The sequence below is a fragment of the Opisthocomus hoazin genome, chromosome 6 (genome assembly GCF_030867145.1).
Source record: "Opisthocomus hoazin isolate bOpiHoa1 chromosome 6, bOpiHoa1.hap1, whole genome shotgun sequence".
NCBI lineage: Eukaryota > Metazoa > Chordata > Aves > Opisthocomiformes > Opisthocomidae > Opisthocomus > Opisthocomus hoazin.
In genome coordinates, this window is record NC_134419.1 from 21,542,815 (window position 1) to 21,563,032 (window position 20,218).

Below are 20,218 nucleotides of genomic sequence, written 5' to 3' on the forward strand. Positions count from 1 at the left end.
CTCTCTCAAGGCTGGGTAGACAGCCCTGAGCAGAGTGTACAGCACAACCAAACATCCCTGCATTAGGAAACAGCAGCCCAAGTTTCAGTGAAGCATCTCCTACGCAGCAGCCTGCTTCATTCTCTCCAAGCTGGTCAAACGTTTTGTTGACCAAGAAAACCCTGACCAGGACAGTTCATTCCAACAGAAGAAGTTTCAATATAAATAAGGCCTCTCAGAGCACAGCTAACAAGATCACAACAAAGAACCAAGGAAAGTGTGCAGCAATACATTAACAAATAAACCAGGTATCACAACAACCTATCTGAAAATGGCAGAGTCCAACGTCCATAACAAATATAAACCCCATGACATTGTTTATATGACTAATACTTGAAAGAAGAGCATCATTAAGAAGAAGAGATTAACTAACATCAAACTGTCAAAGCAGCTTTCAATTTTTCCACCTCACTTCTACATTCTCCAAGTGGTGTGCACCGTTACATCTATTAAAAAAAATGCATACACTGGCAAGATGTGTAAATCAGACCGTTTGGCTGCCTGGACACTTCTCTCTTTAATTCCATATATAATTGTTTTTGAACCTGAAATTAAAATATTGGAATGCACCATGACTGCCTTTAACTGATGACTACCATCCCATCTAAATGCAAATATTTAAATTCAACACCTAGATATTTTTTTAACTAGCTTTCAAATGAAGTCACAAGCAAGCATGTCTGCCTTCTCCGATTTGCACTGCTGGTGTCAAGTCGAACTGGAAAGGCCAACCATTTCAATGAACTAAAATAAACATAATTATAAGGTCAAGTCACTTGTAACACTTCAGGCAGCAAATGCCATACTGAAAACAAAACTGCACCTTGGTTCGAGCAGAGATGAAAGGTCTGGCATTTCAAAGACTTGATTGTGTTTATCACTTTAAATTTATAAATAAAACACTAACAAAACATACATTAATGTTTATCATACTAATAAAGCTTTCTGAAACTATATGTATAAATACTGGAAGCATTTTAAAAAACAAAATACTTCTATAGGTGGTCTTAACCTAATTTCAAATGGTGAAGTCCCTGCAAGACCTATAAATGTTCAAAATTCCACATTGGCTTAGTGAGGCATCTCTGACCATGGTAAGAGATCAGATGTTTCATAAGAAGGTCTAAGTATTTTGACAGAGGGCAGAAATGAAATTGCCCAACTCAGTCCACAACATAAGAAAACAAGGATGTTGAAAAAGTGGGTTATTTTGTTTATTCTGAGACTGCACACCAAAGGCACGGATGTATTTCTCCCCATTCCCAGCCTGAGCAGCGTGACCCAAGTACTGGCCATCTAAGGTTGACATCCTATGGCTATCAGAGTAAGTCACCTCCCACCACTCACAATGTGTGCTAATACACTGACTTCTGAGGAGTTAAAACATCTTCTGGCTTTGACTTAAGGCCTACCACTGTTTAATGCAGAATCTCTATGAACCCTAAGCCCCTCACAAATACAGTTATGGGTTTGATACAGAAATGCTAGTCATCCTGATGATGCATTTCCAAGGGGAATAAACCCCTCTTCTGTTGTAAGGCAGTTAGGGAAGGTTACACAGTTATTTCTGAGCTGTCTCGAGGACAGAGTACATATCAGAATTGCTTCACAAAGAGATTCTTCCATTCTTCCCGCTTGCAAAGAAAACTGGATCCCTCTGGTATAATCTGGGCTGAGAACGGTAATTCTACTACAGCTTAACTGGGTAATGGCTTATGAATTGGATAATATAAAGAAAAAACTCCTATACATATCTTGATCTAAACAGTCCTCCAAATGTACTTGCTTTGGCCTTTCATCCTCACTGTGTCTTCTAATTTTTGTTCTTGTTGTTGTTTTTTTCTAATGATATTTAAAGAAGCTTGTCCAACTGAATCCTATGTTCTTTGCCATCTGCAAGAACAAAAAAGATTCACGTATTTCTTATAAGAGCTATGAGCAGAAAAAAACAAATTTAAGGTTAAACTTAAGACCCAGTCTGAATCAGCTGTTATTTCATAAAAGAATACACCTGGCCAAAGTGAAGGCAAAATGTTCTTCCTTCTTCCTAATAAGCATTATTATAAGAAGAAAACCAGAGAATTTAGTTCATTTCCTCCACTTACTTCTTCACCTGCTTTCTTCCCCCGTCCCATTTTGACCTGGATATATCTGATTTTTTCATATTTACATTTTGAATTATGGCATTGCATTTGAACTGCATACAGATGAAGATGACAAAATGCCCACCAAGATCTGTGTAGCTGGTCTCTGTTAGCACATTTCACAAACTGATGCTCTGCACATGCAAAGATATGAGACATTTATGCTGTGCTGAGCTGCAAGAATTCTGCACTCAGTATACAAATGACAGCAAATGAAAATGAAAAGACTCTGAGTAACATGCCCACACAAACGCCACCCTCTGAGCTTCTGATAAGACATTTATGGCCAAAGGTTTCCTAATCCCAAACGTTTGACTTTGCCAAATCATATACTTGCCGAAGTCTCATATAAAGGCACAAATCCTGGTCTTCTCAAAGGCGACAGCACAGGGTAGGGAACAGAGTGTTTAACACTATACAGATAAAATAAAAAAAAGAATAGAAATCATATGCTAATAAGTGAAGGGTGGTTGCCAGGCAACCAGAGAGGGAGAGAAAGCAGTTTTTGATTTGAACTCTGTGCTGTCAAAGGGTTAGCATAGCCAGAACAAACAGGACACATCGAATCCAGCTTGTCTGCAGCCACCAGGAATTTCAGCTTTTCTCAACATTTTAAGTAGAAGGGTGTTCCCAACTCAGTGCCAGCTATGTGTTCCCTGGATCATTTTACTGACACTGGCAAAACAGCACAACATAGGATGGACAGCAAATTTTTAAAAAGCATCCACTTGAAAAGCAGCACCACGTGCTTTTGGGTAGCACACACTGCACCACGCATGTAGACTGGCTTGTAGAATGGAGATAGCTGTGCAAGCAAATCCCATTCCATCAGATACAGCCACATCTCTCTTGGCTGCACAGATTTCAGTGCAAGGTCTGCCCTGCTAGTAAAACCGCACCCCTTCAAATGCCTCTAAAAAGACTGCCCTGCACCTCTGCCGTCTTGTCACATCTGATGGGCAAAAGCCTGCCTTACAGATCTCAGCTTGCTATATTAACATGTAGTTTCACTTTCTTAAAAGATGTAACAGTGAGCAGAGGAAAGAATAAAATTCAAATACAGTCTACAATATAAAATCATAACGAAATCCATTTATGTAACAAAAAGGAAAAGGAATTTCAGCTCCATCTTGTTTTCAGAGTTGTTAACTGCAGTGAAAACCATCATTAAGTCTCATAATGGCCTGTGCTTCTCATAAGTCCCAGCCATGAGAAAAGGTGCGGGTAATAGGTCTTATTTTAAACACCTTCTTACAAAAAGAGTAAAATTTTAAAAATGTGGAAAAAATTGGAAGTTGAATTCATGAGTAACATTAAAACTCAAAGGTCAAAGGAAAATGAAAAGCACAAGAGTCACTTCACTTTCTTTTCACTTCTTTTCTTTCCCAACATCATTATTTTGGAGAACTCGACTGAATTTCAGTACTACAATTTAGCAGACTATCAGCAGTGGAGACAAGCTTGCACGTAACTCTTTGAGCATCAACAGGATTTGCATATGCAACATGAAAAGATACAATGTTTCATACAGAAGACTTTCCTTCCTACTTGCTAGACTAGTTTGCAACCTGATGAGTAAATTGCATTGTTCAATTCTCCAAAACAGACATGATAATTGTGGTCTATAATCTTCCACGAGTTCTTGGTAATCATGCTATAATTGCTGTTCCACTCAGCTCAGAGTTTACTACAACTAAAACAATGAAAGAGCTTGAGAAATTCATTAAATAAAAATAGCTAAAATAGTTATGTTTCCTCACTGATTGCTCAACAAATGACCCTAGAAAGACACAGCCACCAACCTGAACAGCCATCTGATCATCACAGCAAGCCATAAAGCAATAACTTTAAAAAATCCTACATATTAAAGCTTCATTACAGAACTTCAAACAACTAGCAGATAGAGAGAGACACTGTAATAACTGGGGCTTTTTAAAATAAAAGTTTAGCCTAGAACAAGGAAATCTAGCTTCAGCTATTTAATCACATCACCTTTGCTTGACAGTTTCGCAAGCCATGCTGACTAGTAGGATTCCCTGCTATCTTGCTGGAGGTTTCCCGTGTTTTCACACTATTCTTTATTTTTCTATCCTTTCCCTGCTCCCCCCTCTAGACATCAAGCTCAGCTCTCAGATGTACCCTCAAGGCACCACCTTTGCTACTTGCAGTCTTTCACTGTTCTAGCCCGTTTGTATTGGAGAAGAATAAACCTGACAAGCAAAACTTGCTTACCTTGCTGTAATAGCTTGTGCTTTATAGCACCCATTAAGCATATATCCCAGGGAAAGAAGAACCATCACTGCTATCAAACCTGCTACTTTAAGGTGTATGAAAACTGCAGTTGTACAATAAAGCTTCCTTGAGTCTTAGGGGCACTTCCCAGGTGGCACTCGCATGCAGTAGGGAGCACAGCACAAGAAGTCCTGTTCCCCCACCTACCCGACCCTGGAACCAGCTGCAGCCTTTGAGTTCAGCTGCTCAAACCGGCTATAACCTCATTCCACCTTAGTTAGCAGCCTTCAGAGAGCAGCATATCTTCCTGCTGAAGAAACTCAAAATCAACACTCACACATGCACTGAATAACTCCTGGAGCCTCCGGTGTCCTCACAAAGGTCAGCACTCAATGGGCACAGTCTGGCCCTTAAGAAACACTCCTCTTCACCCTGAAGTTAACATAGTTTGTAAAGCTTTTGTACACAATAGGCAACAGCAACTCATTTATACCTATGGATTACACCACCACGGAAATAAGAGTACAGTGCACAAGAAGAACAGCAAATGTTAGCTTTCTGAAGTAACATCAAATGAAACCATATGCATGAATTTTGTAATAACTTTTCAAACAAAGAGATGTGATTGAAGAGCATTTCTAAAGTGAAATGAAGAGAAAGCTCGACACACAGCGATCACGTTCTTCATATTATATGTGAAAGCACCACAAATCTACCCTTGTAATTCTCAGACAATACCCAGACTGCTATTTCAGAACATGGCTCTAGCCCTTCACACCTTTCCTTTTATTTTCACAAATCAGGCACCAGTGCTAACATCTGGAAACATCTGTGACAGCATGCTAGGTACCCAGCTGCTGGCCCAGCATGGAATTACCCATTCATCAACACCCAACTTCCCTTTAAACATACGCAATAGACGATTCAGAGGGAAGGTTAGATCTGTGAAATGCCAATATACTCTCTACCTACTGTAAGAACCATAATGCCATTTCATATTAATGTATGTTAGGGGGGTGGGTGTTAATTTACTGTCAATGTTTTAGGTTTGTGACAACAGTGTGGCAACGCACCTCTGCTCTGCTGGGAATGCAGCCTTACCAAGCAAGGCTGGGAGTCCTACTCTCACTACATGTAGACTGGATGGCAAGGAGCTAAGGGAAGCATCCACCACCGAAACATCACCGAATGAGATGACAAGAGGGACTGCAGAGAAAGACTCATATGCAGTAAGGAAAACACAGCACACAGAGAACAATATTAAGTAATGTAATCCAAGGTTGTGTCATCCTGCATGAACTCGAGAGACTGAGTTAAGATTCTACTCAGCACTTCACAGTTCTGCCACTCATTAATATCCGAGTACTTGGTCTGACAACTTTAACTCAAAATTTCTTCTAAAGATCTAGAAATGCAATAAATAACAAGCCAAGACAAGTCCTTGCACCATAGATCCAAGGTAGGTACTTTCACCCATAGCTATTTTGAAATGGGCTTTCCTTCCTCTTGCTTAGAGTTTGTGCATCCAAGGAATAGTCTCAGCACATTCCAATAGATTTGACCAGATTCCACTTCCCTGTCAAAAATAAAAAAAGCAGTATTTGGGTTCTGTGAGCTTGACAGTTGTTTAGGGTTGGGTTTGGTTTTGGTTTGTTGGTTTGTTTTTTTTTAAAATACTAACTTTTTTTTGCAGAAGATCCTATATTTTAATCACAACACTCCTAGTCTTCCACAAATTGGAATGCAGATTTTAGAACAAGATTATCTATGTAATTTCTTCATCTTCTTTAGTTAGGCCCAAAGATTTCACGGACAGGATGTCCAGAAGCTGAAGCTGCTGGCTAAGTCAAACAAGGGGGATAAGATTCCTCAGAGACAGCTTCCTGGAATTTTTCTTTTATTAAATAACTTCAAGAATTGGCTGTGATTTTAGCTACTTCTAGCGCAGATTCTTGGCTCCTCTTTAACCAGTGACCTGAGTCTTTATATGCAGCTTTATCTAAATAAATGATAAAGTAGTACCAAGACTCCAACAGTCATATTTAATATTTTAATTATATGAACTACGTTGTGCGAGATGCTAACCATTGAGATAAGGTTAATGAAATAGTTCACCCAGTTTTTACACTGTAGCCAAGAAAGTGACCAAAGGATTCAAATCGTGCTGCTAGTGCTCATGTTGATAGACTTCTCTGCTCAACAACCAGATTTCTGAGAATACTTATCGGCAATGATATAGTCTTAGCTAACATGCACTTTCCCTACTTCAAAGAAAAAGATAAAATATGTTTTTATTGAAAAAACACTACTTATTTTCCCCGCAAAAAAAGTCCCATGGGGGGGGGGCAGAATCCAGAACACTGCAATTAGACTATCAGTAATTACTGATATACTCATCAGGGAGACAAATCATACAGTGACTAAATTTACTCAAACAGATAGGAAAAGTACAACACATTTGGTTAGAAGCAGACTGCCTTGATTTTCTTGCTAATTTCAGCGAGTGCTGAAAACAAAAACACAGGAAGATACTGACCAAAGTTTCTATCTTCAATGGAGCAGTAAACACTAGTCTTTTTTGAACTGTCAGTCTTCTAAATCGTGTAGTGCTGCATACTATTACCAACACATGATCCTACAATAATACATCGTTCTTTGAATCTGAGTCATACATATCTATAAATGCAAAACAATGTAATCCCAGAAATATTTTGCATTAAAAATCTGAGGAAAGTACTCAAAAACCTGTACTGCTGAAATCAAACTTCTGTAATAGACAAATGAACTTCAGCACTTGGAGAAAAATCCCAGACTGGCTGCTCTGAAAACAATGAGCTGGTAGAAGACAGACAGTACTGCTTTCATACCACAGTGCCTCCCTAATTGCCAGGAAGACTTCCACAACAGTTCGTTTTTCCCATCCATTCCATGTTTCAGTCTTATCAGAGTATCTGTAATAGCATTTCTGAACGTTAGTCATGGTTTGAGCAGCAGCTCGGTTAGGAAATGGACTGGATACAAAAAACTCAGTATGAGAACTGATGCTAAAAACATTCACAACTGATCTAGAAGTGTATTCAAGCTGCTGCTATGCACATGTACATATTATGGCTGGGCCCTGAATGAGCTGCAATAGCCCACCCCAAACCTAGTATTTTAACCTTAAAGGCATACCACTGCAAGAAGTTTTGTCAGGCTGGAACAAGACCATCAACAACTTGGTTTATCGTCACTTTGTTTTTACTAGACTCTCCAAAAGATCTGAAGATTACAGCCACGTGTGAGGTCCCATGACGCATGGGGGAAAGCGACCTTGCGTCCCAACCACACAACCTGACTAACATCAGCAGGAGCTCACCACATTACACTACACTAGCCTTGGTCCCACTCCATCTCACTTCCGCCTTGCTCCAGGTTGTGTCTGGATCCTACTTCCAAGCTCTCAGTCTGACCTGCAGCAAGCAATGTCACGTAAAAAGATGAAGTGCTACAGGTACTGCAAGCCACCTGCAGGAAGGGTGCTACTCCAGCCATCCTTCTCAGCGTTCCATGCAACTGTTTTACTGTCAAGAGACACAGCGCAGTACGTCAGCTCAGCCTGGCCCATAGCCGGACAGCGAACAAGCGAGGGCGCGCAGACCTCCGACGGCCCACAGGCTGCTGTGGGCCACTGAGGCCAAGGCCCTGAGGCGTTGTGAGAGGGCCCTGCCTCGCAGCTTGAGGCCCGTAAAGCCGCCCAGGGCCTTATCTGGCCACGGTCCCCGAGCAGCCCTGCCCCGCAGCAACCCTGCCAGTGCCGGGAGGGGCAGGGCTCGCCCAGACCCAGACCTCGACTTCGCCGGCGGGGAGAAGCGGAGGCGCCGGGCGCCGCCCCCTCACACGCTTCGGCCCCGCTCACCGGGGCGAGGAGGGGTACGCGGGGCGAGAGCCGGAGCGGTGCCTCAGGCCGCCCCCGACAAGGGCTGCGGCTTCCTGGGCGGCAAGCCAGCCCCCGGGGCCGGGGCTGCCAGCGGCCGGGCCCCCGGCGGGGCGGCGCGGCACGGCGCGGCGTAGCGAGGCCCCGGACGCCGCTGGCGGGCAGCGGCAACAGCGGCGAGGCACTTCCCTCACGCAGCCAAACTTTGCTGGGCGCTCCCGGCCCGGGCGCCGCCGCCGGCCAGAGCCCCCTCCCCGCTAGCGACAGCCGCACGTCCCGGCAGGGCGAGTGGGTACCTCAATGTCCACCGGGTCCCGGCTCAGCACACGAGCCATGGCGTCCGCACCGCCTTCCCCCGGCTCCCCGCAGTCCCAGAGTGGTGCGGAGCGGAGCGCGGGAGGAGGCGGAGCCGCCAGCCCGGACAGCAACGCCCAAGTGGGCGGGCGCCCCCCGCGCCGGGCAGAGCCGCCGCGCCGGGTCAGGGGCGGCCCGGCGGGGCGAGGGGACGGGAGTGCTCCCGGCGCGGCGGGGGCTCGCGCCGCTTTACCTCAGGCCCGCGGCGGGCGCCAGCGGTCCCGAGGGGAGAAGAGGCGGCTCGGCAGATATCCTCCGCGGGGGCTGCCTGACACCCTCTCCCCGCTGGGAAACGGCCCCTCAGCCGCAGGCCGAAGGGCAGGTGCCCTGGGTCCCGGCCTCGCCCGCGCCAGGTGCCGCTGCACCCCGTGCCAGCGCCCAGGGGCCCTCACCCCGCGTCGGGCCGCACGCTCAGCGCAGACTCCCACGCTGTCGTCCTCCCCACTGCCTGTTCGCGGAAGGGGAAGCAGGGGCAGGGCCAAACCTCACCCTGGTCGTTTTTCCACTTCATGAAAGTCCCGCAGGAGGAGCCTGCGTGCCAGGGCCGCAGCCCCTCTCCCGCCCAGAGGACCCTTCCCGGGTTACACACGCCTTTCCGGCATTGCCGGCCCGGGCTGTCCCTGAACCCTCGCCCTGCTCCCCGCAGGGCCAGCGAGCCTTCGCTCCCCCTGCATCCCCTCGGGAGAATCCACAGGGAGTGCCGCACAGGCAAGCAGGCCAGGTCACACAGCCTCCGCACTCTCTGAAGTTTCTTTCCTCCCAAACATTGCAATTGTTTTAATACCACAAACACAATATTTATGGTATCATTGAAATAAACATTCCCACTGCAGCGCGCCTACAAAGAAGTTCTGTCTTCCCTACTACCTTAAAGAACAATCAAAAGCAAGTATACTTCATTTGGAAAAAAATTCAAACACCGTAACATCAGCTTCTAGACAGCCCTTTGAAGTAGCCACACCTATGATCCCACAAAATATGAGAGCTTTTCTCATCATTTCACAAGAATAGAGGAGTTTTCAATACGACCAGTCTTTGTTTTCCTATTTGTGTGCCAGGCAACTTCTTGCGTTCTTTCTCCCCTTTCCAAAAGGGAATCCCAGATCTGATCTTCATCCTGCTCTTTACAGCACTCATCTTATGCCGTTAACTTGCGCTCTACTCTTTTTTTATTACAGCATAAAAAGGATAAAAAAGGGCTTCCCATTCTTATTTGCTTTGTAAAAAGCCTGAAAAAGAGTAAGTAGCTTCTGGACACTGATGACCCTTTGGGTGCAGCAGAGAGTAGGTTTGCTTGCCTTTGCTCTTCCTTTCATCTCTCTGGAGAGAACACCTGTCACGGAATAGCATGGAAGTTTTTCTTTGCATTGTAATTATTTTATTTCTTTCCATCTCTGTAAATGAGCACTTTCAAGATGCCCAGTGAAGATTTTGTTTCCTTTGTAAGATGCAGAGAAATAAGGTTGTGGTCTTTTGTATCTCAAGTGAGAGCTGTGTTTTCTCAAGTCTCTGCTTCAGTGCTATCGCATAACAATTCTTGCTGATTACAATACCCCATGCAAAGCAGTTGAAGTGTTGGCTGGAAAATCAAAAGCAGGATCCATTGCATTGCTAGTACTTACCTCTAGTTCTTTTCATGAATATTGACATTTCTGAACAGCTCAGTGGTCTCTGGTGCTAACTGGGCAGTTTTCTAGTTGCGTTTGCTCCTGACCTACTGCAGTATATTGTCTACGCAAGTGCATTAGGCCTGTAAGTCATTTTCACAAGGAATCATATAATGGTTTGGGTTGGAAAGGACCTTAAAGGTCATCTCATTCCAACTCCACTGCATGGGCAGGGACACCTTCTGCTAGACCAAGTTGCTCAAAGTCCCATCCAACCTGGCCTTGAACACTTCCAGGGAGGGGGGGCATTCACAGCTTCTCTGGGCAATCTGTTCAAGTACCTCACCTCCCTCATGGTAAAGAATTTCATTCTTATATCTAATCTAGATATAACCTGTTTCAGTTTAAAGCCATTACCCCTTGTCCTATCACTCCATGCCCTTGTAAAAAGTCCCTCTCCAGCTTTCTTGTTGCCCCATTCAGGTACTGGAAGACTGCTATAAGGTCTCCCCAGAGCCTCGTCTTCTCCAGGCTGAACAGCCCCAACTCTAGCAGCCTTTCCACATATATGAAATAATAAACCGCTTTGTGCCCAACCATCTACAGTTTCCATCCATTTGTTCTGAAGGAGCAGTTACATTAGAGACTAGTGGACTCTCCAGTTTCATTCTGTCCTGCCATGTTTTCATCTGTTACAGCTGTTCCTTTTGAGGAACCTCCATTGCTTTTTGGAAAGTGTCATTACACTCATTTTCTTTTTTGTTCTGCAGGTTATAAATCCTTGGTTACCCCCATGTAACCTACAAAGCCAAATGAACTGGACACCTGTAGGATTTTTGCCCTGTGAATACAGTAAATAGTAACACCATCTAAATTTCATACAAGTAGGGTTTTCCCATCCAAATGAAGCCAGACTTATTATGCCAATAAGTACAAGTCAGACAAAGGGATTCAGAGACCTAACCATACCCTGCCTTACCTCACAATTTGTATTTCTTGGTAGAGGTAGCTCATTTTACTTCCCCCATCACAAATTTCTCCTGGGGATCAGTTTACTCTCTGCAAACCATGGCAGTCAGCCAGTCTATGTCAGCCTGCTGCAGCTGCCAGCTTCCCCCAGCAGTTCAGGAGGGCTAGCCTTCCATGGATCAGCCCTTCTGATCTCTGGATTCTCAGCTGTGGTGAATAGTGCTCTTATCAGCACTGAGCATCTGTACAGCTGAACTTTGTTTCAGGAAATAAACAAGCAGAAACAGGGAGGCATGGACAACATTCATCAGAATACAAGTATTCCTACTTTTCTAAAGCGGATGTTACAAGAAATTTTAATAAGAGAAGTGTTACACAGCCTAAATATACTTTCGGCTTTTTTCCTGAAGAAGTGCTAAGCCTTTTTTTTTTCTCCCCTAACAGGGTTTTGAAAGCAGCTAAAGACCTAACTTTCTCTTCTGGCCTGAAATGCTGTTGAGTTATAGGCTTTTGAAAATTGCCATTAACCTTTTGTTCCTTGTGATCTTCAGGTAAAATTTGCTCACACACCAAAGAAATAATTGCACGTGAACTTTCTCAGAAAACCTCCAGGCACTCACTGCCACCACAGCAGCAGCAGCCTTGTGCTGGGAATGGCTGCCTGGCTGGGAGGGCAGAAAGAGGGCAGGGCAGGGCAGCCGGCAGCAAGCAAGGCCATGTCCTTCAAATTCAAATAGTTCCAGGAACACAACCTGCAATCTACAAAAAATTCCTCCTCCAGCCATTGCAGTAGATAATCTGTGAGTTTAAAGGGTATGCTGTAAACTCTGAAAGTTCAGCATTCAAATTCTGGTAGTGATGTGTTAGAGAGCCTAGAGGTCTCAGTGTGCTGACATATCAGACAAGCAACTTCCCACTTTTTCCTCGAAACTGCCCCGATTCACATCAGTTCAAGTACTAGAAAGACAGGACATTCCAGACTTTAATTTGCTGTGCAGTTGTAACTTGGACCTGGTGGGCAGTCTTTAATCACACACTATTTTTATTCCAGGACCAGTTTCCTCCCTCACTGCATATGATGAAGAGTTACAGTCTCACAGCCAGCATCTCCCAACATCTGAATGTCTGATTTAGCAATCCAGATTACTCATTAGACTTAAGCAAGCTCATCTGACAAATTCATGGGGTTCAGGAAAGCCTGAAGTAAACCCAAGTTTCTCTTTTACCTGCTTTGAGCACCTCACTATGACAGTCTAAAGGTGATATATCCAGTATGTGAAGGGTCCAAGAGAAATGGGACTAACAAGAAAATGCCATGAAGATGGCAAGCTGTGTCTGAAGGCTCCCAACAGCTACTCAGATGTTAGTTTGATTTCTTCCCTTATGCTAGGAGTCACGATAGTAGTGGTGTCAACTTTCCCAGGACAAGGCAAATCACTATCAAAGTTGAAAGAAGTAACCCCACTGATTCCAGTGCCAGGTTCACCAACTCTGAAGGCATCTGTGTTGCATGTCTTCACTGTACTGGTGTCAAGGAGGAAACAAGTGTATACATGTGAAAAAGCTGAAGTGTGAGAGGGAGAGGTTCTACTGTACTGTTTCTGAAAGGTCCACAAATGAAGAACTATAGAGTAACTATGCCATCCTTTGTCCTCCCTCATCCTAATCCAGGCCAGAGGGATTGGAACTCAAGAGCGAATTTGGGAAGCCTTGCTCTCACTACCTCTCCCAAATAACATCGTTGACGTTGAAGGAAGTATATAGTTACAGCTTTATGCATCTCTTCACCAATTTAAGGAAAATGCTCAACTTAAAACATGAAAATTAGTGAAGAAGAAGTTTACCTTACCTTTCTGATCTGCTTGTTTACAAGTGGATTTTCAGCATTCTTCAGAAAGAGTAGCTACACATGGTAACCCAGGGTGTGCCATAATACAAGAGTACAAATGTGCTTGAAGTGTGAGATACACATAAATTCTGTTTGGAGGAGACTCTGACCATTACTCAGACATTGCCTTTGGACATGGAATTGTAAAGCACAAATAGATGAATAAATAACAAAAAATGACCACCATGTGAGCTTTGATAAGTGTCCAAATGCATTTTAAACTAAAATGAACTGTTCTTTAGTGAGTCTACTGATTTATTCCAGCCATCTGTGGCAGTGTAAACAAAAGCTTGTCTCCTAAACCGCTTTATAATTTTTTAGTTGTAGCAAGGACCACAAGTTTCAACATGATAATCTTGAGGAAAAAAATTAAGCAAAAAGAACCCACATATGTTCACACCACAAACATATTTTGATAACCACTATCATGCAATTCAAAGAAATATTAAAAAATAAAACTTTTTTTCTGGCATAGCATAATGGTTTTGTATTTAAATGCCACCAAATGTTTCTTTAGGATATTTTAGGGGATGGAAGAATCTGACTATTTCCCCCCCCCCCCCCCAGTCTCCAGTGATGACATCGGTAGACAAATCCTATATTTATTACTAAGCTTGAGAACTACTAAATCCATGTCCTGGGTTTGCACTGGTCCGAGAGTCTTTTCTCCGTATGTGCCTCAAATTATTTTCAGTCTCTTAATGTGCTTCTCATGTTGGCAGACCTTGGCTAGGTAGAATAGTCAGGAAATCTGAGTGCTTATAAGCTAAAAAGTATACACATTTAGCACGAGTCTTCTCTGGATAAAAGCAATTATAGATCTCAGAGTAAGATGGGATTTTGGAGCATTGAACCTGGGGTAGAGGAGACTGAAAGTACTTTACAGGAAGAGTATGTTGGACTTAATTTTAGAGATACTGAGCTGCCATTTAGTAACATCAGACCAAATGATCTTTTCTGGACAAAAAAGGAAATCTACTATAGGATTTGAAAATTTGAAATCACTTAGTTGCCTCTGAGACATCTCATAGTTGTGGTGGTGGAAGGGGTGTCACATCCATCTCTTTCAGCCCTGGGTGTAAGAAGCAAAAGGTTCTCCTTTCCAGATATAGACACCTGGGATGAGAAGGGTGAAAAATAAGTTTTGTTTTGAAGGATCAGACCATTTGGGCTGAGGCCCAGCACACTGCATTGTTTGCATCTTCCACATTCACTGTGGCAGCAAGTTTCTGACAAGGGTGAGGTCTGCCTTTTGAACAGGACCTGGTTTGGAGTCATTTGATTGTGCAGCAGTGAAGTAGGACAAAATGATACTGCATTGACCCGAGATTCCTGTAGACGTTAACTGTCTGGTGTCCATGCAAGCTGACCTTGCAGCCCTCCTTCCCTGTTGCTGAGAGGGTTTCCAAGTCTCCAACAAGTCACACTGCCAAGCAGTAAACCAGTTCTCTCTGTATTAGAGAACTGGTTTACTGCCTACCTAAATGGGGCCAACAGCAAGTATTTCTCCATCCAGGTGAAGGTTAGAGATGGTGACTTATGCCTAGCCTATGACTGTGCAAAATTAACTACTTCTGTGCTTGCTGTTTCAAAGGGAAGTGTGCGGTGAGATCAGAGGAAGATCAGCCTCCAAAACAGACACCACGAAAATATTAGCTGAAATATTGGTATGAATACACCCCTTCCAACAACAGCAGGAGCACTAGCAGAAGTTTTTGTGTTTGGTTGGGTTTGGTTGGGGGGGGTCGTCATGTTGGGGGTTGTTTGGGGTTTTTTTTGATAGGGATTCTGTAGTTGTGTTGCTTTCCAGAGATACTGACAAGGCATGAACTGGCCTGTTGATAATTTACAAAATACTACTACTATTTGCTGTCAGTCTCTATAGTCGGTAACTGTTTTCAACTTTGATAGCTTTTCAAATGCCTCACAAAACAAACATTTGACAAACAAAATTGTTACTGTTTGCTTTTTTAAATGACTTTTTTGTAAAGAAAAACAGCCACCAAATTAACATCCTTGAAACAAATAAACTGCTCGTGTGTTTGGGTTGTTCTTGGTTAGTAGTTCAAAAGGGAACAAATAGGTTTGTGTTTTCCTAAAAGAAATACCATAACTGATAGTAACCTGATGTCCCTTAACTGCAATTGGTCCTTTGTCTCTGCAATACACCCGTTCCTCTAATGGCTGAAATCCCAGCCATACTTGGTAGTACCCAATGATCAGCAACAGCAGTTTTAGGCTGGGTTAGTACATTTTTAACACCTTCATCTACGCCTTGTGATCAGACAAAAAAATCTAACAATAGATTCTGCAATGACTGTGAAAGTACTAAGGAGAGCACTACAAAAGAAAAACCTTAGCAACTGATAGGAGCTATATGATAGTCTCATAGTAAGTCAGCTTGGTAGGCAGGTTTACAAGACAAATCTTAGTTTTAACAGTAAAGGCAGGACAAGAATAAAGGGTTACCTTGTCCGATTTTGTAACGTGAACAATTTCCTTCTCACTAGCATACGTATAATGCATGACATTCCCAGAGGACTGTCTGCTTGCTTGCTTAGAGATGACAATTTACAAGTGACATTAGTTGTTCAGCTGTGTAAGAGCAAATATTAGTTTTACATTAACAGACATCTTCCCATTTAGTTGTTATAGTACACAAAAATGACCATTTTCTTTTTTGTCTTACTTGAATATGTGCTGGATTGCCATTAAAACAGTGAAGGTTTCTCCCTCCATCAGTGCTCTGTGTAAACACCAAACAGAACTGCCCAATCTTAACCCAACTCTTTGCGTGCCTCGGATTTGCTTCCTATAGAGAGTTCCATTTACTTCCAAATGATTAGTTTGCAATGGTCTGCAACTTCAGCAGTTGTGGCCGTACATATAGTGAAATGTATTGCTCCTATTGCAAGAGTTAAACACGGAGTTAAAAGGCTGTAAACTGAAAATAATTTTCTAATAGAGACTGCTGTCTTCTCCAGGTCTTTACAGTGCTCAGGGCAAGGGACCACAGCTACACCTTGGATTTTATAATAGTATTCAACAGCCATCAACACTTAACAGACACACGTAATTAACATTACTATTTTAAGCCGAGCAATGAAACATTGCTGGAGAGAAACTGTTCTATGGCGCTTTACATTGCATAAATAATTGCTGTAAGGTAACATAGCGCTTGTGCTGGAAACGTGAAGTGGAAGACCCCAAAACACTAACCAGTACACCTTTTGCTCTGTAGTTTCCAGGAAATAGTACAAAAAGAACAAAAACTTGACGAAGTTTTCCACAAGACAGTTCAAGAAAACTGATCTTCCTTACCTTGCTATAGAGCTGACTTTTACCCAGGTCCTAAACAGCACACAGAAAAAAGTAGATTTCCACTTACAGGTCTCAGATGTGTCTGTAGCCCTCAGCTGTTGGTATAAGATGATGGATAAAGACTATCCACAGCCTCAGTTGTTGACTGGAGAGCTGATACTCAGTTAATATAAATGACGTGTAGTACATCCCTATGTTCTTGCTGAACTACTAGGCTGATGGTAAGCTAGTAATCTGTCTTAGACCGTTTTAAGCAAATTCCTGAAGCCCATTTCACCGCTTCAGAAATAGCTGACTTTACAGTCAGCAACAGTTATTGCCTTCTTGGCAAGGTTGAAATGAATAGGAGAAGTTAATTCCTACTCAAGGTCCCTGCAAAATATGGTCAAGATGTTAATTCACTGCCACCCTAGCCTAAGGTAGCAATTGTCAGCAGGACAAACACTCTGCATCATCATTTTCTCTCTAATTTAATCAAGGTCATATTAGGTCACTACACGAAATCAAGCATAGTCAATTTGATAAAAAAAATCTGAGCTAAACCAGTTTCCTTCTGAAAATTAACCCTTTATCACAAATGCTATCCCATCAATGCAGACCATCTTGTTTCCACTGAAAATGACTACTGCTACAGAACACACACCATGCTTTAAAGAATAAATCCTCTCCTACCAAATAGAACAAGATTACATTGTCTATTCTTATGCCTAAAGTTGTGGATTTTGATTGGATTCAAACATTTAATTCTTGCTTTTATTTTTGTTTCCTCCAAAACTCTTTCTACTGCTTTTCTTTTATTTACATAGTATTAGCCCCATAATACCAGTTGACCTTACGACAGCTTTTCTAGACAAATATCTTGCATACACAGTGTTGTCACTTCTCTGGTCATCAAACATTTTACATGTCTGGGGTTTTTCACCATATATATTTAAGTCTCGTGGGAAAATAACAATTTTCATGGAATACTGAAATGTATGCTTAACAAAAGTGTACTGTATTATGCTGGGTGCTATTTTCCTCATATGCAGGGTTAGATCTTAAAAAAATGAAGGTCGTAGTGTTTGTGGAGCTCTTCACTTCTTACACAAAGGAGCAAAGTAAAAGGTTTTCTGTTTTCTTGCTGGTGCTTTTGTTTGTTTGGCTTGGTTTGTTGGGGTTTTTTTGTTTGTTTTTAAGATTACATCCAGTAAAGCTCCTTCACCAAATTTGTAGCAGTTATCACTTTTTTCATTGCGGCACCTATATGTCCAAAATTTTACTCTTAACTGTGTAACAATCTATTGCTATGGCAACTTTTGGCTAAATGGCGTTCCACCTTCCTGCAGAATCCCTGCAGTTAGGTGGACTACAGCCACAACAGCTGGCTGGGAAAGTATGATCTCCACCTGGCTGGGACTCGTGGAAGGAGAGGGGCACAGATACAGTCTTTTTAGCCCACACAGCAAATTACTGCTTCAAACTTTCCAAAAACTTGAAGGATACCTCCCACATGCCTCGTAACACCTACATCAATAGCTTCTATAGCCAAAACATTTTTTTTAAGCTTGTCAAATACTGACAATGAGATCATATATATATGCATACTTGTCATTTCACACTTATTGCAGAGAGAACCTATACCACTGTCACTGGATATATTCACTAGAAGCCTGAAAAGAACAGAATAGCATGGATTTAGAAGACCTTTTATTTTTTACTTTTTTTCTCAATCACAGAAGAAATTAATCATCATCATATAAATAAAGCTATTGTAAATACCAAAGTCAACGGAGCTATGACAATTAAGATTGACTAAGGAGCTCCCCCACACACACACAGCCAGACCTGCAGCTGAACCACGTTGTAACAGACTGGCTGGCCCATCTGTTTGTTATGCTTGTTTGTTATTCTCCCGTCATATACTTAAACTGTCAGCTCTGGATTTGGGTTATATGCTTTGCAAGTACATACCAGCCATTTAAAAATGATGAGCTCCTCCATCCCCATTAAAACCATGGTAACACAATTTGCTTTGGATCTGATTTTGCACCGCTTGAGTAATGTGACACTGAGCAAGTACTACTCACTACAGCTGTAGGTTGTGATCTTGCAACGGACAAGCCTTAGTATCAGCAAGATCAATTTGAAAGGATGCAGAGTCTGGCAGAGAGACATAGCTGCTTTGCTTCTTCCAGTGACACTTTTTTTCCTTTTAAGTCTGTACCTCCATCTCACACTACTTCCACATAATAAAATGAAGAGCGGACTAGTAGACTAGAAATATTTATGACTAAATGTAACCTCAAAGTGTTTTAGAATAGGAATAATACACTTGGGTTAACAACTGCTGCAAGTTCTATATAGATCTGTGCATTTTGGTAAGCTATATTGTAGGGTTCTTTTGGGTTTTTTTCCTTTAAGGTTGAAATAAATCACTCCCCAACAAAACCAAAAATGCATAGAATCCCTTTTGCCCAGATATATTTGTTTGGAGGACAATATGGTTTACCATTTAAGATTTCTACATCTTAATTTATTTTTAATATGTAATTTAGGGGTCTATCTGCAGATTGTGATTTTTAATTTCAAAATCAGCTATGTTATTTTTGCTATCTACCAACTATAAGATGCTATATTTTACCACCAAGTTACTGTAATGAGCCACTAGTTCAAGATTTTAAAATATGTATATACCTATGAATTTAGAATTTCTTTCTGCCCATTGTTTAAGGGATTTTTTTTTCAAAGCACATCTAATATTGCAGAAAGTATGTCTAGGTGTTTGATGATAATTAGCTAAAAAATTAGCTTGCTAGAAACATTATTCATCAAAATACCATTGAGTCCTGGAAGATTGCAGACCTCTGTTGGAAAGTTTATCAGAGGCAGGCTACTTGGTTGCATCAGGTTTAAATTACATAAAATATTGATTATAGTATTTCTCAATTAATTATTGCTAATTTAATACCAGATCATTCATGTGCCTGTTCTTTTAAGGGTACATTTAGGGGCAGATTCTGGACTGTGTTAGGGCTCAGTTGTACTGCTCCGTAGCAGCCCAGAGAGGTTGCTAAGGTCATGATTCCTATTCTACCCTGACCCTGCAAACCTGAAAATATGGGTGGGATTTTCCCATGGCTCGAATTTTCTACTGACATAGCACCCATCCACTCTGCCTTGCCTCATTAGTAGCAGCAGAAAAGGAGGCAAAGGATAGCATGTGTACACAAGCTCAGCATCAGGGAAATGAGGATTAAAGCTTCTTCCACAACTTCTTCTCTCAGGACTACAGTATGTGCTTTGCTTTGTCCAATTTAAACATATCTTGTTTTGAAAGTATTTAATTTCTGTATATCAAAAAATTCTATAAGTCTGCCAACATCATTATTTGGTGTTCTGTATACTGAAGGACATTATCTGTGATATCTGGTGTTTGCAAAACACAGTGCAAGTTCATAAATCAAGGCATTCATTGATGGAACTTTGAAGAGTTAATTTTGCCCAGTCATCTACAATTAGGTGCAGCAAAGCTCTGTATCTTCCAGTGAAGAAGCCTTTAGCCACCCCAAGCAAAGAGGCAAATAGTTTCTCCTCAGATGAGGAAGCTGTTGCACGTGGCATGAGTCCACCAAGATGACCTGAGCCATCTTTCTGGATGACTTGAGGTAGCCCTGGACTACACAAGCAATCAGGTTCCACCAACTTCAAGGAGTGCTTAGAAGGATATGTTGTATGAAAGGAGTTCAGAACATAATCAAGACAATCC

At 42.2% G+C, this 20,218-nt stretch overlaps 1 protein-coding gene across 2 annotated transcripts in view; it reads right to left on the minus strand.

Moving 5' to 3' along the window:
- Nucleotides 1-8,717, minus strand: part of DPYD (dihydropyrimidine dehydrogenase) — a 380,477-nt gene extending 371,760 nt beyond the window's left edge. For both annotated transcript variants that reach the window (XM_075424984.1, XM_075424985.1), the window contains exon 1: nt 8,628-8,717. In XM_075424984.1, the coding sequence (XP_075281099.1) occupies nt 8,628-8,666 (39 nt within the window). In that variant the 5' untranslated portion in view covers nt 8,667-8,717. The remainder of the gene's footprint in view (nt 1-8,627) is intronic.
- Nucleotides 8,718-20,218: the final 11,501 nt, after the last annotated feature.